This window comes from Camarhynchus parvulus, chromosome 10, assembly GCF_901933205.1.
Source record: "Camarhynchus parvulus chromosome 10, STF_HiC, whole genome shotgun sequence".
In the NCBI taxonomy this organism is placed as follows: domain Eukaryota; kingdom Metazoa; phylum Chordata; class Aves; order Passeriformes; family Thraupidae; genus Camarhynchus; species Camarhynchus parvulus.
In genome coordinates this window covers 17,054,199-17,072,114 of record NC_044580.1, presented here as the reverse complement: position 1 = coordinate 17,072,114, position 17,916 = coordinate 17,054,199, and the positions used below count along the sequence as shown (strand labels likewise).

The 17,916-nt window shown below is 47.3% G+C and overlaps 2 protein-coding genes across 6 annotated transcripts in view; one reads left to right on the top strand and one right to left on the bottom strand.

Moving 5' to 3' along the window:
* Positions 1–92: 92 nt before the first annotated feature.
* LYSMD4 (LysM domain containing 4) lies at positions 93–7,603 on the top strand. Its single transcript, XM_030955545.1, is given in 4 exon segments — positions 93–233; positions 1,226–1,516; positions 4,873–5,031; positions 5,033–7,603. Coding segments are annotated over 3 exon segments (843 nt in total). The 5' UTR covers positions 93–233; positions 1,226–1,243; the 3' UTR covers positions 5,444–7,603.
* The window catches only part of MEF2A (myocyte enhancer factor 2A), an 82,058-nt gene continuing 71,731 nt past the window's right edge, over positions 7,590–17,916 (bottom strand). For all 5 annotated transcript variants that reach the window (XM_030955544.1, XM_030955540.1, XM_030955541.1 and 2 more), the window contains 3 exons: positions 14,930–15,059; positions 11,704–11,830; positions 7,590–11,290 (listed from right to left, as the gene is read on the bottom strand). In XM_030955544.1, the coding sequence (XP_030811404.1) occupies positions 10,945–11,290; positions 11,704–11,830; positions 14,930–15,059 (603 nt within the window). In that variant the 3' untranslated portion in view covers positions 7,590–10,944. The remainder of the gene's footprint in view (positions 11,291–11,703; positions 11,831–14,929; positions 15,060–17,916) is intronic.

Here is a 17,916-nt window from a genome sequence, read left to right as displayed (position 1 = left end):
GCCGATGGCGGCGGGTCTGTGAGGGGAGCGCTGGAGGGGGGGTGGGAACCGGGAAGTCCTGAGGGGAGCGGGGCCCCTGGGGGCAGCGGGACACCCTGAGGGGAGCGGGGCCCCATGAAGCGCTGAGGAGAGCTGGGCCTCAGGGGAGAGCGGGACACTCTGAGGGGATCCGGACCCTCCTCAAGTGCTGAGGGCGCTGGAGTTACCTGAGGCGCTGAGGGCAGCGAGACCCTGTGAGGGGAGCGGGGATCCCTGGGGGACCGGGACCCCCTTGAGCGCCGAGGGCAGCGGGAGCTGAGGGGCGAAGGACTCTCCCGAGATGCTGAGGGCACCGGGGTCCCCCTGAAGTGCTGGCGAGGTCGGGTCCCCCGAGGAGCCTGAGGAGAGTTCGGCAGCCCCTGAGGAGGGAGCTGTGCCGGGGGAGGCCGGGGGGTCCCACAGCAGCCTCCAGCCGGGTCCTGCGGGTTGAGCTCCCGCGGCACAGCCGAGCCCAGCCCGCAGCTCTGGGTGCCGTGCTCGGGGCCAAGGAAATGCCATTAAATCGTAGTGGTTTCACCTGAGGAATCCCTTAGGGGTAGATGGAGAACGTTAAGGTCAAGGATCCATAACAGTGTGGGGTTTTCTTACCTATACATCATCCTGACAACAAATTGTTTGTGGAGCTGAGGATTAAAGAAAAAAAACCAACCCGAACTCGCAGCTGTAGGCTGAGCAATAGTTAAAGTGCTCAGGCAGGTTCTAGTCTTCATGCAGCAAAATGAAGCCTTGTTATTCGGGTTGAAGTTAAGTATAGCATGAGCTGTCCTTACTTAAAAAAAATTGCTTTTCCAAGAACTTAAAATGTGGATTCCTAAAGTGTAGAAAGCTAAGGACTTATGGAAAAGTTAACTTTGCTCAGTTTTTAATGTCTGTTGGTAGACCTGATGTATGTTTTAACCGTAATTAAAGACAGTTTGCTCAAGGGACTGTGTTGCTTTTTCAATAAAATTATAGAATGTAGCATTTAAAATGTTGAGCAACATAGTTATAAGGTGCCTTTTAAATAAAATTATAGAATGTAGCTTTTAAAATAAAATTACAGGATGTAGCATTTAAAATGTTGAGCAACATAGTTATAAGGTGATTTGTTCACAGGCAGACCAAAAAAAAAATTGGAAAAAAATTACTGATTGCAGAGCTAAACGCTGGTCTTGAGGAAACTGAAAGTGTCTGGGTTTTGTGGCAGGTGCTGCTGGTGTGAAAGATGAGGCTGCACGAGAGCCGGACAAGACCCTTCCAGGCTCCTGCCACTGTGCACACCTTCCCGGGCAGGCAAGTGTTCGTGTTCCCCAATGGCCGCTCGGACTCGGAGGAGTCCTCGGAGGAGGAGCTCAACGTGATGGAGCTGCGGCCCCGGGGCAAGGAGCAGCAGCGGGGCAGCGCCGCCCGGGGCAGGCCGGGGGACGTGGTGCTCCTGGAGAGGGAGCTCACCGAGGAGGACAGCCTCAACAAGCTGGCCCTGCAGTACGGCTGTAAGGTGAGCCTTAACCACCCCCGGCACTTCACCTGTGCTCTGGGACTTCTGACACCTGCAGGTGTTGGCCCTGTGTATTGTATGAATGGTCATTGTCCGGTAAAACTGGAGAAAGGCAAAAATAACCCCAGACAAACACAAGAAATGGTTGTTCAGCCAAAAGCCTGGGAAGATGTTGTCAGCCTCACACCCTGCTTGACCTGCTTTCCTCTTTAATTTCAGTGACTAAGTGCAGGTTGTACCAAGTTATTTCAGTGAGGGCCAATATTAGGGAGCTGAGTGTGGAAATGAGGGCCAGGGCTCTGCTCTCAAGGAACATTGGAGTTTTTGAAGCAAATTGAGCAGTACAAAGAAACACCACAGTTATGGGTGAGGTTTTTTGTTTATTTTTTGAAAGGTATCCGCTTACATTTTGCAAGGAAGGTCTGAGTCTAACAGGGGTGGATGTGGAGAGGTGCCAAAGTTCAGTCCAGGTGCTGTCTGTGTTTGGGTTTTGGTTGTTTGCTGTCATCCCAAGCGTGCACAGTTCAGGTGCCTGTGGGCAGGAGGGAGGGCATGTGCACAGTGAGATTTCTCAGTTGGAACAAACTACACAGCACGTTTTCTTTGTTCCAAAAAAGAGCAGAACTGCTGGAAAGCTTAATTACCTGCTCTGAACATTAGAAGCCCCCTGTTGTTCAGCAGTTGGAGCTTTATTTTTAGAGCCCCCTTTATCTGCAAGCTGGACTGTGATTTCAGAGTTCTGTGATGAAACAATTGGCCAGCAACCGCAGCAGGGATAATGATACAGCTCTGGCTCCAGTGCTGCCCTGCCAGTGCAGTCTGTCTTGCTTAACCACACAGCAGCTGTATGGTGCAGCTGAGGCAAGAGGCCTTAGAGGGATTGCAGCAATTCCTCCCCTCCCATGCCCTTAGAAACAAAAACAAAACAAAAAAGGCACCCTTGTAGGTTCTGCTGACGAGCCCAATGCGTGTGGAGAAGCGAGTCTGGTAGGACTTGAAGCAGCCTTGATTGGCCCCAGGAGAGCCTGAGAAAGCAGAGCTGAGCTGTGGTTGGGTTTGGAGCTGTGTGCTGCTCTCAGCAGCACCTGGGCAGGCTCACAGCAGTTGGGTGAACTCAAATGGGGGAGATTCTGAACAGTTCTTTGGTTTATGAAGAGTCTTGCTGTGCCTCTGCACTGTCACCCAGTTCTGTCCCTGCTGTGGCTGCTCCACACTCCCGGAGCCTTTCAGCCCCTCTGGAGGCTGCTGGGCCTGACCAGGGGAAAATCAAGCTGATGAACACCACAGTCAGTGTTCTCTTCCCACAGGACAAGAACTGTCCTGCTGCCTCCCTCCCTTCCAGAAAGGGCACTTCTGACTTGTTCCAGTTAAACTGAACAGTACAGAAGTCCTTACTGTAGGAGACTTGTCTATTTGTCTCTTTAAAGACTGACATGACAGTTTTAAGGTGTTTTATTTTATTTGCACAATTAAACAGCTCCTGAAAGGTCACCAGGACAGCAGTGAGAACTGTAACCACAGATATATAGGCAAATGTATGTAAAAATCCAGGAGGAACTTCTCCTTGAAATCAATGAGAACTTAACATTGGTTTCAGAATCTGCTTGGGGGGGGATAGTAAGACACTGCAACAAATAGCTGTGTGTGTGTGCCACAGATAACTTGGCAGAGATGCAAAGCACTTGAAAATTCTCATTTTTACTCTTGACCATTTATAGTCCTGGCTTGCTTTTGGCATTGTTCTTAGGCTGGGACAAGAGGAGCTCACTGCAGCCAAAAAATGAGTACAGAAAATAAGCCTAAATGCTTGTGCAGCCCAATCTCTCACTTGCTTCCCATCAGCTTTGTTTGTTGTTTCTGTGTGAGTGCTGCTCCACTTTCTGTTTCTAGAGTCTTAGCACCACACTGCAGTATTTGATTGCAGACACCACGGGGGATATTTACTGTCCCAGTAATTTGTTTTCATTGGAACAAATCCAGAAATTGAAGCAGCACCTCAGTTAGGAGGCTCTGGGTGAGATTGTTATTTCATAACTAAGAAATTTTGCAGGGTTTAAGTCCAGAGCTGACACTGGGGCTGGCTGTGAGGAGCCCGAAGCAGTGACTGAGGATTCCTTTTGCCTCAGGGTCCCCAGATCAGGTCCTGGATTAAGTGTGCCATTTTCAGAGTTCTCAAGCTTTGCAGAGTAAACATGAGATTCAGGCCTCCATCTCCTCTCTACCTCTGAGCAGAGTGCTTAGGAAGTAAAGTGGGTTTTTTTGTTTTAGCTCCCCAGTTTCCTTGGCAGCCTCAAGCGTGTGTGCAGTGAATGCAGGTCATGCTGTGATTTCTGAAGAGCAGAGCACAGTCCCTGTGCTGTGTCTCTGCTGTGATGGATGAGAAGTGCTTTACCTGTTTGTGTTGCCTTTCTCTTTGCTTTGGCTCTGTTTTGTTTTGTGCCCTCCAGCCTTTTCCTCAAGGTTCTTTCACATCTCCTTGGCTGCAGCCAAGAGCTCCTGGCACACACTGACATCCTGTTCCTTTCCTTTGACAGAGAGTTTAGTGCAACTGACAAGTTGCTGTGCTTGCTGGGGGCTGTGAGTGGCCACTCGATTAAGCATCTTCTCTTGGTTAATGTTGACTAGGGATGCTGCCTTGCCTTTGTCCTTGCATTGGCACTGCCTGTCCCTGTGTCTGATGCTGCACATGAGGCTGCCTCTCCCCTGCTCTTCCTGCTGCTGGCTGGGGACAGAGCTCACAGACAGGAGCCCTACACAGGAACCACCAGAGGTGGTGTCAGGAGCACAGAGGTGATTGTCCTTCAGCAGGACATGCTCAGGAGGAATGGGCTGGACGAGCTCTGTCCTGCAGCAGAGAGGTGTTCCTTGAGCAGAGGATGCTCGTGCCTGCTCTCCAGGCTGTGCCCTTGCTTTCACAACTGGTGTGCTCCCAAAATGGAGCTCTGATCACTCTGAAATAATTTCCTGAGCAGGAGATGCTCACACTGGTGGTGTTGTGCTCTCACCTTAAGCACTCGTGTAAGGTATGAAAATAGTTTTTAAACGGATCTGTTAGTTAAAAAGATTCTTCTTGCCTTAACTGAGAGAAGGGCAAAGAAAGCAAGGGGAAGGAAGAGCAGTATGGAGCAAAATACAGCAGGTACAAGAGATGGAGGTTTCACAGGGGATTGACTCTATCCTGCAGGCCTGGAGCACCCCTGGAACTGCTGGAGAATCTCTCAGAACATCAAACCACCTGCATCCAGAGCTTGCTTTTATTCCCTGATGGCTCCTTGCACTCTGGTTTTGTAGCTGCTTCCTGCCTCACTCCTGGGCTGTCCTGCTCTCACTGTTTGTGTCCTTTCTGGATTCCTTAGGTTGCAGATATCAAACGCGTCAACAACTTCATCCGGGAGCAGGACCTGTACGCGCTCAAGTCCATCAAGATCCCGGTGCGGCCGCACGGGCTGCTCACGGAGGGCGCCGGGGCCCTGCGGCCGCCCCCAGCGGGGCCTGCCCAGCCCGGCCTGGCAGCGCGTGGAGCCGCCGGAGCCCGACCCCGGCGCGAACGGCTCTGCTGGCGGCTCCGCTGGCGGCCGGCGTCTCAGTGAGTACTTCAGGGGCATCGACCAGAGCATCCAGGACGCCGTGCAGGTGGAGGTGCAGCTGAACGTGGAGTACAGCGGGGAGGGGCTGGAGAGGCCCCTGCCCGAGGCAGGGAAGCGGGACAAAGCCGGGAACGGTGCGGACTGCGGAATCCAGTGGTGGAACGCCGTGTTCATTATGCTCCTGATAGGAATCGTCCTGCCAGTGTTTTATATCATCTATTTTAAAACACAAGGCCTGGTGGCCCACACCTCTAACACGACAAACTCAAATGTTTCAATGGCTGGATAGGAAGGGAAACTACCACAAGGCTCAGTCATAGGAAAAAAAATCCTAAGGTGAAAGGGCAGCCCACTTCAGCCTCTCCAGCAGTGATGCCTGTATGCTCCTGACTGACTCAGGTGCACCCGAGGGGATACGACAATACGGATTATTTTTATTTTTATAAGTAGCTGATGATGTAATCCTGAATTTGACTGAAAATGAGGTGATGTGATTTTGATAGAAAAACAAGGATGCTTTGTTGCTTACAGAAATCATCACCCAAGTGGCTTCAGAGTTGGGAACTCTGTTGAGGGAAAGTATTTTGTAGCAATTTATTCATTATGGTTGCTTCAGGTATTTCTTAATGCCGTGTCTAGAAGCAAGTTTGCTGCTGAGCTAGAGAGTGCAGTATTAATGTGGTTGGAAAGTTGGGGGTTGTTTGCATTTTAAGGAAACACTTTTTGCTGGAATAGAAGTAGGGGACACTTTTTCTTAGAAGTGTCATTTTTGTCTCTTGCAGACCATGGTGGTTTTGGCCTGCTTGACCCTAGTGATGCCTTCTGGGGCTCTGAGCTGGGAGTGCCAGGGCACGATGGCACTGCCAGCACCCCACCTTGTCACCCCCCCTGAGCAAATCTTTGAGCTGTGTTCAGTTGGGATGCATCAGGCCCAGCCCTGGGAAGGTGAGCCCAGACCTCTTCCCCTCAGTGAAATCCTTCCGAGATCTCGGTGCAGGATCTGTGCTGTCCCAGGGTGCTGCTCAGCCCTGCATGGCCCCAGGTGGACAGGGGCTGTTGGATGAGGGCAGGAGAGCATGAGAGAGGAGTCACAGGCACTTCTCAAGGGCTCATTTGCTGGCAGGAGGTCTAGTCAGTATTATTTGCTAAAAAAGCTAATAATAGTCTATAGTGGTGCTTCTCAGACCCAGGCTCACTCATGGAATTAGTTCCTTGTGTGCAATCTGGGTGGGAGTGAAGTGGGAGCTGGATGCAGGTTGCAAGGTCCAGGACAGAAGTCCAAGAAGAAGGAAGGGTGAAGCCTTTCTGGGAGAGGACTGTGATGCTGCTGACTGGGACAGCTTCTGTGAACTGACCTCGTGCACTGAAAAGCTTCACAGGGCAGTGGAGGTTTGGTCAGCCCAGGGCTGTGCTCTTCAGGGCCACTCAGCAAACACTACCTGCTGCAAGGGAGCAGCGAGGGAGGCCTTGGGAGCTTTGCTAAACAGAAGAACTTGCCTCAGAAATTTGATTCAGCAAATTCTGGGCCTGTGGGCAGAGGTTAAGGCTTTTCTGGAACCAACCACTACATGTGTGGGCAGGTGCTGTTGGTGCTGAGGGTGAGGGCAGCACTGGTGGGCAGGTGCAGGAAGCTCCTGCTCCTTGTCGCCACCTTGGCGCAGCCCCATTTGCAGCTGCCAGCAGGACCACAGGGCTTTCCCAGCTTCCCCTGGCAGCCTGAGGCCAGCTGGAGCAGGGGCTGGAGAGGGGCTGTGGTAGGAGTACCTGCTGTGCAGGTGTGGCCTCAGCCTGGCCCGAAGGACACTGCCTCTGGGCCTCTGTGCTTCTGCCTGGCACTGTCTGCCTGGACAGGGAGGTCTGAAGTGTCTCCAGCAAGGTGAGGACCCCACACCACACAGGCACAACCATGTGCTGCTACAATGAGAACCTGTGCTCCCTGCAGCTCTCAAAAGTGGGAACTTAATTTTATAAATGAACACTCCAAAGTATCTTATACTGAACAAAACCTTGTATTTTTCTTCTGTGAAGAGCTGTATCTCTTTGTTCTGGGGAGGGGGTGGGATCAGGTTCTTACATTTTTAAATAAAGCCACATGAAATAAAAGCACAAGGGGCACAGGCTGTGCTTTATTTGCTACCACACAGCTGAGCACCTGCCTTAGCACGAGGGGCCCCTTGCAGCCTCACCTCAGGCTCTGCAGTGAGCGGGACTGGGAGCAGCAGGAGGAACCGGGGCTGCGGCAGGACTGCCCTTGGGCTCTGCACTCTCTGTGGACCCTGGTTCATCTGCCAGTTTCTCCACGTTTTATGAAAGGTTCTTTGCAGGCATCAGTCCGTGAGTGCAGTAACAAGCTGTGTGTATCCCTGCTGATGAGCACCCTCCTGGCTGCGGTTAAGCACCAACACCTGGCACCTGCACTGACAGCTGGAGGGGGCAAGGACGCGCCGGACGGGACCAGTGCTCTGCAAACACGAGAGAGGCCGGAGTACACAGTAAAAGCCAGTATCTTTACTTTAGTGAATGCAGGATACAAATATTTTACAACAACCTCTAGCATTTTCTTAACCATTTGATAAAAAGTTCACTAGAATATTTATTGTATATTGAAGAAAAAACAACACATTCAGGGAAAAAAATTGAGATTAACTTATTTTTTTTCTTAAAAGATTCGTCTCAAGGATGGCAACAAAGTCCAGCTTGTGCCGCCAAACGGCTTATCAGCATTAAACCGTGAACAGCTTCTTGTGAACTGTTGACTACAAACATTTACCAAATACATAAATCTCTTTTAAAAAAGCCATTTTAAATATAGCAAAGCAGTGTTCTCTTGCACAGCAAAGTGAAGAAAGGTTCTACTAAGATTTAAATGTTTACATTGGTTAAGTCTTTCTTTCACATTCGGATTTAACTTCTGCCCAGGATCAATTGTTAGGAGTTGTTTTGTTCCTTATTTACTATGTATTTCTTGTGCGCACAGTAACTCGCAAGTTTCTGATGCATTAGTGTCCTTGGAGGGAAGGCAAGGCTAAAGCAGTTCTCTCTGACGAGTCCCTGACAACGTGGCGTTCTCAAAACTATCGTGAGAGCTCGAGGATGGAGGTGATTTGTCACAACAGAGATAAAAATCTTAAATCATTCAGACCTGACTGGGTTCAGCCCAGGATTGGATCCACTTGCACTTCAGTCAGCAGAGATAATTTTAAAAAGTTTTTTTTTCTAACCTGTTGAAATATCTGTGCTATGTCATCTCTTTTTTTTTTAATATAAAACATTTTTACAATTTCTAAAAAAGTATGTTTCAAAGTGAGTTACTTGTTATTAAAAACCAGGATTCCCATGTCCTCGGTGGCAGGAGGTACTCCCCGAGACCAGAGGGCTGTGGAAGGACGTTTCTGCCGTGGCTGGGGCAGCACAGGGCCACTCCCTTGCCCAGCTCTTTAGAACTGATTCTTTTTATTATTTTTTTTTACTTCATTGGTGCAATTTCAATACAAACTCTAACCCTTGTGTAGCTTTGTCTTTAAGAAAACAGTAGTTAAGTACTGTTTAAAAACCTGCATAGAAATAAAGACTATTGAGATACAGTCAGCAAAGCCATCTGATAAGGCACACAAGAAAATAGACAGTAAATGTGAATGCAGAACTCCCACTTGGATGTACAGCAAAGTTCATACAGGTGCATAAATCATGGAACTCACATCACTGGTCAGAGCAGCAAAAGGTTCCAGGGAGCAGCAAGTGGATTGGGTCACTGGGGACAGCGGCCATGGGAACATGTCCCTTCTGCCTGCACCCTCCTGCCAGCCGGAACAAACCCAGGAAAGGGGAAGCAGTTCCAAGGGAAGGGCCGGAGGGCACTGCAGCCCTGCGGCTTTTAACGGTGCCAGGACAGCGAGACAGGGCTGGAGGCCACAGGTACCACAGGGACACCGCCCTTCTCACCCCTCCCTTACAGCATCAAGGGATTTTTCCTAACTGAAAAAAAAAAACCAAACCCAAAACCCCAAGCAAAAACCGTAATAAATATCAGGGCTAACTTTGAAGAGTTTGGGCAATCCCATGGTTCTGCAGCTTCCACCAGAACCAGCACTGCCACCCTGGAGGTGACCAGGAGCACCGATGGGATCACAGCCCCGCATCCAACACCAAACCTGCTCCCAGCCCCGTCTCGTGGCACAAGGGGGCTCTGCATTCCTCCCTCTCTTGGAAGCAGCAAATTTTTCCCAAACCACTTGCCAACTCACAAAACCTTTTGTGCTCCTCTGATATGTGTCATTTCCCTAGCATGAGAAATTAGGTCAAGTTTTTCCACTGGTTTTTTTTCCTCTTCAGAAGAGGCAGCTTTAAAATGATGCCTTAAAATGTGTTGTAACAGATTTTTTATATTTATGCAGGATGAACTTAACACCGGATTTTTTTTGCCACTTTGCTATTTATATACATATATATAAAATGTATAATGAAGCTTAACCATACAGCACAGAGATTACAATTGAACGGCACACATTCACCACCAGTGAGGGGGCCAACCCCTTTATACACCCTCTGAAAAATCTGGATAATAATATTAATAATAATTAAAATCCAAAGAAAGTACAGTATATTTAACAAAATAGTAAATATTAAACAGTGAATACTCTACTTAATAAGGACCTCGCCTTGTTTCAAGTTGGCGTCAATCCACAAAAATATACTTTTTAATCTGGTGACCGTACAATACATAGGTACTTACACCAAAGGTGATAATATATTTAGGATGCTATATACACAAAGAGTTTGGCTCAAATTTAAATTTACATATAAGTGTTCATGGCTTATTTTTCCCCCAAGGTTCCGCCTGCAAGTTTTTCCTTTTCATCTTTGAAAGCAAAAACTAGAAAGTCAAAATAAGATAAAACTATACTCTACAAAAAAGCTACAACATACAGCTTTGGCTTATATAAATAATTCATAGCAGAATGTGTTCAAAAGTACTGTATATAACTTTATATATAGTCTTCAATTCATTAGGGTATTGTTTTCTTTAATATAAAATATACATGAGCTAAAATCCGTTTCTATATTTTTCAAAGGTATGAACGTAAAAACAAATTTGTCAAACATATTCCAATTATAACTTAATATATTAATTTTATTTTGTTAATGTTCTATTTTCTAGGCTAATATTTTCTGAATATTTCATGCGAGTTCTCTATGCTCTCTTTCACTCATTAAAAAAATCACTTCTTTGACCCAATACACTTTTTTTTTTTTGCACGTGCAAAACAGGGTTTTTGTTTTTTTTATTTTATTTCTTATAGCATCAGCCCTTCTCCATGCACCCTCTGCAATAGAGACCCATGCCAGGTTGGGTAATAGAAAGGTCAGTTTATGTACAGTATTGCTTTCTTCTTCCTGCTTTTCTACTGCTCTGCTGCTACAAAGCAATTATTTCTTAACTACGAGTAACCATAGAGCTGACTACACACAGGGACGGTACTACAGGCGAGCCCTCGCTCGGGTGGGTGTGGAGGAGGAGGAGACACTGCGGGGGCGCCGCTCTGCGCGGGCCGGGCTGGGGTCACACACGAGTCCAGGTAAGTGCCAGACTAGAGCTCAAACCTACGGGATTGTTCTGTTACTTTTACCAAGGGACATCTGCAGCTATACAAGAGTTTGTCGTAAGTGCCTGATGATTGGTGTATGCTACACACACTAGCACATATATATGCATGTGAAGATATATATATGCACGTATGTATATACATATAAATATACTTATTCACGTCCTTATTTATAAATTTAGATATGTCAGGACAGTTCATGTTGAGAACACAAAGCTGAGAGGGCGGCACGGCGGGTTTATGTCACCCACGTGTCCATCCTCATGCGTTTTACCGAGGGGCTCTCCCGATCCTCCGCGTTGGGCGGCCGGCCCAGCACCACGGGTGAGTGGAAGTCGCTGCGCGGGTCCTCGCGGTCGCTGCCGTCGTAGGAGCTGCTGGAGCTGCTCAGGCTGTCGACCGGGGAGCGCCCCAGCTCCTGGCGCGACGGCGGCGGCGGCGGCTGCGGCTGCTGCGGCTGCTGCGGCGGGAACCCCGAGGGGGTGACGCGGTCCCGGGGAGGGGAGATCGGTTCCGATTTGATGTTGATGTTTTGGTTGGTGTTAATGGAGAGGTTTGAACCCTGAGATAGCTGGCTGCCAGTGCTGGGGAAGGAAAACCGAAAGGTGCAAATCAGAACACGCAGAAAGTGAAAACCAAGTGATGATTCACGTGTCTGTGATGGTGAGGGCTTGGGGCTCAGCACTGAAACAAATGCAGTTTACTGGGAAGAGCAAAGGTGAAAAAATCATTAATTAAAGGTCTGAGCTGCATTTACAGAAGTTCAGAAAAACAAATATTTTCTATTGCCAAACAGTTCAGTCACCACACAGGTGCCCCCCTTGATGAGAAGCTGAGCCTGCAGGGACACAGCTCATTAGCTGGAGGCTGGAGGTGACTGAAGGGACAAACAGCCCAACACACGAATGTTTTCCAGTACAGACAAGAGGTGAAAATGTGCTGAATATTCCCTTGGTGCAGCTGCTCCAGTCCCCCCAGTGCTGCCCTGGGTACTTACACAAGAGAGCTGAGGGCCGCAGGACGGAGGTGGTGCTGCTGCCAGGCAGACACCTGCCCCAGGGACAGCATTCCTGGGGAGTTAAACCCCTGCAGGGCAGACAGGTCTGCGCTAGTCAAGGAGTAATCTAAGAGGAAGAAACAAATAAACAACAAAATAATGCATAGGTGGGTTTATATATATAACACATATACACATAAACACAAATACAAAGGCTTTCTGCCCAGAACAAATAAAGGCAGCTGATCCAAAGGAATCCAAACATGAAAACTCTGAAGTCTGGGAGCAATCCTGCCAAGCTCATGGGGAGCTTAACAGTACAGAGGCTTCCAGATGAAACATTTTTGCGTTCTGCTTTCAGGTTCTCATGTTGCTGTCTGGGAGCTTGTTCCAAACCCACAGGTACAACACATGAATGCAGTGTATACACAGAGGTGTGCACCTTACAGTAAGACTTGGCCCTGTGCTGTCAGAGACCCACACACATCCCTGCAAGAGCCTTTCTGAAGGCCTCAGGAGTCCCAGCTGCTCCCAGCAGGTGAAAGTTTCTTGGGCTGCCTTTTTCTTTTTGTTTCATTTCTTCTCAGTTGTCACTTCTACTGAAACACTGAAAACCCTCACACATATTTCTGCAGAGCTTCAGAAAGGTTTGTTTGTCCCAAGATGATTGACCCAAAAAGCCCCTTTTGCAAGACTAAAATTGAATTTGAAAAATAAAGAAAAAATACCAACTGTGCAGCCCCTGCAGTGACCCAGACATGCACTGAGCCTGCAAAGCAGCCAGGCCTCCAACACCTGCCCAGTGCAGCCCAGGCACACCCTGGAGATGGATGTGCTGGGCTGATGGGATTTGTCAGAGCAGACCTGAAGGCAACACTGATAGGAATTCAGTTCCCATGTAATTTTTTTCCACTGCAATTACAGCTTTTATGACCATGGACAATTAACTTCTGACACTTCAGACAGAATGTGTCTGGTGCCAGGGCTTTGAGGAGGTGTTTTTCCAAAGAGCACACAAGTCACTACACAATTAGCTGCATTATTAATTCCCTAAATAATCCCATATCTGCTGGCAGTGACAGGAGGACATGCGTGCTGCAGGAGTGACCTGATGTGAGATGTACACACAAAAGCACCTTCTGCAGCACAGAAACCATCACTGCTGTGCCCCCCACAAGCAGCACTGGCAAGTCTGTACCTCTGCAAAACAACTGACCTGCAGCCAGGAATTTATGGCTTGGTGTGCTCTGCTCAGGTGTCAATTACTAATTAACTGATTGCAGGGGGTTTAATATTTTTTTTAAATGCCTGGATTGTTTTAGAACAGTAATTCAATTGGCCCTTCCTCCAACAATCTACAGAATACCAAAACAGAGTATATAAAATAGGGTATTTGTGGAAAACTGATATCCAACATTTTAATTAAGGATCCAAGAGCTGAAGCTATCCCTTCCAGTCCTGAAAAAAACCAACCTTATCAATCCAGAAAAACAATTAAGGTATTTAAATTTTATCTTAGTCCTTGAATTGCAAAACTGAGATTGTGCTGTAAGTGGAGACTACCCTGAGAATCCCCAGGCAACAATTTGGTTTCAACATCAGATTTATTCCTGCAAATCCCCTGAAAGGTTCAATCTAATAGAAATGATTCTGAAGTGTGTGAAAACCACTAAAGGCTAAAAGCTTTGCACAAATTATTTGCATTCTCAAAGGAAATGGGCTGGAGTTTAAAATCACAGCCCAGCACTTGTCCATTACGTAGGACATCAGTTCCCATTGCCTTTGCTGCTTCCTGAGATTCCAGCCCCTCTCAGCTTTTGGTGTTCCAGCCAGCAGCTCCCAGGTTATTCTGAGTGAGGGATGCACCCAGCTGCTCCCTGAAACAGCGTCCTGGACAGAAGGGCTGTGTCAGGTGAAACTCAACTGAGGCTCCTCTGAGCAGGGACCACAAGGGTTTGCTCTGAACAGCCACCGAACACCAGAGCTGAACCATCTCTGGGGCCAGAGCCAAACCAAGGCCTGCAATTCCAGCGACTCACACTCAACTGATCACCCAAAGCAAGCCCCTGCTCTGCCCAAGAGGCTGCTCCTGGGTGACATCAGTGACAATCCCTCTCTGTGCACATTCCTGGCTGCTGCACTGCCCAGGGCACAGAGAGAGGCTCAGGGCACTGCCAGCTAATGAGCTCATTAACACAAAAAGATACAAGAGGATGGGAGGTGCTTGGCTGGCTAAACTAAAACTGCAGTGAAGACTTTCAAAGCTAAGAGTGGAGAAAATGTTTAAAATCCCATCTTTGGAGATGTGGAATTCCCCCAAAGCCCTGGTGGATGCTGGACAACCCTTTTGGTGAAGAAATTTTCCCCAATATCCAATCTAAACCTCCCCTTGTGCAACTTGAGGCTGCCATTGCCTCATGTTCCATCACTTATTACTTGATTTTCATTAACTACTTTCCCAACCAGCAAACCACTCATCACTTTTACATTACCAAATGCCTTACATCACACCCAGCTTGGATAAAAAGTAGTTTTAAGGTCCTGCAAACAATAAAAGTATCTGAAGAAGAGAAGTACTGAAGGATCAGCTATTGCCTAAACGTGAGGCACTCCAGTTCCCAGCAGGATTGCTACAGGCTCTGTTTTGATGAGTAAGAGCCTTCATTTGAACTCAAGAGGAAAACAAAGTCAGGTGTCACAGAAATGTGAATTTCCTGGGTGTCTGACTTCTGTGTGCAGTCTCAGCCTTGACCCCAGATGTGGAGGCCAGTGGGCCAAGAGGGGGAAAGAATCCACAACGCTCCCCTCAACCCCTCAGGCGACACCCTCCTTTGCTAGGGTGAGACAAAAGCTTCTCCCAGCACTCCCTGCTGTTGAATGTAGATGAGATGTATCCTATTGGTCCCTCCCCTCTGTGCCACCCCTGTGCCCTCATCCCATTCGCTCTGGTACTCTGTCCCACCCCTCAAGATCCCCATATAAACCCCTGCTGTCCCTGCCTCAGGAGCCTTCATCCCTGCACCCTTCTGAGGAAGGAGCTCAATAAAGGCTCTCCCTGGAACCCCACACACAGACCCCGTCCTTCCTTCTGCACTGCCCGGATCCCAGGAGAGCTGAAATCACCCAATGTGGGCACAGCTGTGGGCACAGGTGTGGGCACAGCCATGCCCGTGCCCCCAGGGCTCTCTTCCAGGCCCCTGCTCCAGGCAGGGCCAGCAGCACTTACCGGTGCTGGGGGTGCTGTCCCAGGTGGCCGTGTACACCAGGCCCTGCGGGGGCAGGCTTGGGGTCGTCACCGACAGCACGGGGGTGGCCAGGGGCTGCGTGGACTGAGAACTGCTTATCCTTTGGGTGTTCTGCAAGGGATGGAAACAACAAACCTCGTGAGCCCAGGGAGAACAACGGGAAATGCAGTGCCAGCGTAACAGAGCATTGCATCCCAGCGTGCTGCTCTGCTGTGTCTGAGTTAGGAACACATCCTTTCTGTCAGGATTGGTTTTCTAAAAAAGCTAAAATATTTCAAGACAACCAAAATGATCTTGGCAAACTGAAATGAAAAATTAATTGAAGGCTCACTGGGCCACTTCCCAAGCATGCAGATTTCAACAGTGTTAGCATTGTAGGACACACAAAAATTAATGCAATTTCTTAGGGATACACACAACAATTCTCAGAAGTTCTTAAGTGATTTAAGAGTTTTGACTCTTATTTTTAAAGAGGTTTTAGTGCAGATGGTGAGGTGCAGTTCCACCAGAAGAGATTCTCCCACTTCACAGTTGTTTATCCAATTTTCCAAATTTCAGCTGCCAGTTTTGACACTGTGCTGACTACACCTGTCCTGAAAGGAACACAGAGATCTTCTAAATTTGTGTTGATAAGACTTCAGTGATAAAATAATCTTGCTGTTCCCATGGTTCCTGAGAAACTGAAAGAGCACTTGTTATAATGCAGATATGTTTCCAAGCAAATGACACTGGAGTTCACAAAGAGCACTGGTGCTTTTCTGACAGGGAAAATAGCTAAACTAGATTGTCCCAGCTAATTCAACTGTGGGCACAATTTGGCTTTTTAATAACAGTCTTTCTTTCCTATATACTGGAATGAACATCTGCAACAAACATATCACTCAAAATTAGCTCTAACCAAATTTGCTGGTTAGAAAATTAATTAAACACTGTGGCGAACAGCACCAGACAACAAAGCTGCTGCCACACAATGTTCTGCTCTCCACGGTGGTAACTGCAAATCTTCCTAGAAAATATCAGTTTCAACACCATTTGGCCATGACAAATACTATCAAGAACAGAAAATGCTAGGGTTTTATTTTTCAAGAACAGATATTTACTTTTATCTGCAGAATTCTCAGAAAGAGCAGTAGTTTCTACACCCTGTATTTCTACAAGGAGCTGGGTTTCAATCTGCTGGAAATACGTTTTCTTAAAGCAAACTTCTCTCTATCTCTGAAAAAATATTTGCTACAAAAGGAGCAGTTTCCCATCTCTTTGGTAGGGATCCATTTCATAACATTACAAGACTGAAGTTACTACTCCTTTCCCTTATTTCAGACACAGGTATTTCAGGATCTGCAGCACTTAAATTTTTTCTCCACTCTAATCTTGAGAGAACGAGCAGCATTAAAAATGCATCATTCCCTTAAAAATATCAGAATGAGCAGGTACAGAAATGGGGCTGTGTTCAATTTAAGCTTAAATTCATGAAGATGAATTGAGGGTTATCAATCTTGTATCTTTCCCATTTAAAGAAAGAAATATATATCACAGCTCCCATATTAAAATTAGCCACAGCTGTCACTGGCTGCCAGCTTCTGATCTCTCTTGTGTCTGGCTGCTCTTGAATTCCCATCTTTGAGCCTCCTGCGGATTTGGGGGCTCTCTGGCATTTGCTGCCAAACACACACATTGGCAGATGTGCCCACTCTGCTTCAGAGCTCCCAGGTTTCAAAGCTCCCAGAGAAAGTCCCTCTGATTTTCTGTAATTGATCCCTTTAAATCACTTACGTACTTCTGAAAATCTCCCCTAGACCAAGTTTATCTGGCATAAAGAGATGTTATTAGAGCAGATTTTTGTGTCTGTCAGGAATTGACCTTTCTCCAAAGCTTTCTTGGATGGCTGCCTATAAAGTTGGGATTACTGCATAATGGAAAAGTAAAGAGGAATATACTGGGAAACAATCCAGACCAAAGGATTTCCTTATGGGATTTTTTTTTTTGAGTGGCTAATAAAGGTGGCTTTCTGAGGTAAATTCTTTCTGAATATAATTCTTGGAACACTCAGCCACACAAAGACACTAAGCAATACTAATACTTAGATGAGCCCAATATTTGTTGTCCTTGCATGACAAATTTTAGGATTTTTTTAAAAATCTTTTTATCTGGTGTGAATGCAGCAGGAAGAATTCAGTATCTTTATTTCATGCTCTGCTACTGTTGGTAGCTGCTTTTCACATTCAGTGCTCAGCTCCAACCACAGAGCACGTGCTCACAGCTGGGATTTGGAGCTGCTTCCCAGCATGGGGATTAGCACCAGACAGAAGCCTGCAGGTGTAGCCTGTGTTTGTTTGCCACATTTGAGGCAGACCCTGCACCTTTCCTTTGTGCTGCTCCTGGCAGAGTTGCTCCCATTTCCATCACTAGATGGCCCACGCCGCACACGGCATCCACGCGGCTCCCAGCGCCCGGCCTGCTCCGGGCAGGGGCCAAGGGCTTGCATCCCAATCCCAATCCCAATCCCAATCCCAATCCCAATCCCAATCCCAATTCCAATGATATCTGATCAAGTGTTTTTACACTGAGATTTCCTTCTTGCACTGAAAACCAGACACTCCACTCTGGAGACAAGAGGAAAGTGGGAGAGCTCTTTCACTGCTCAATTAGCAAGACATCCCAATAATGCTTAAAAACTTCAATTTGAATTTCAAAAACCATTTTCCCTAACTTTTTAAATCTATTTCTCATGTTTAAGGTAAAAATCAACCAGCAGCATGCATTCATCAAGAAATTTATCTAAATCACTAATTTTTCCATGCTTTCATGCAATTAGAGCCTCAAAGGAGCAACAGGTCCATGTTCAACAAGAAGTCAAGGTCTGCAATAGGTCGATTTATTTCTCTGTGATTCTGACACAGCATCTTGTGCCTGGTTTGTGCCACAGCAGCCAAACAATTTGAAATTTGCTCTAAAAATAAGTTACGAA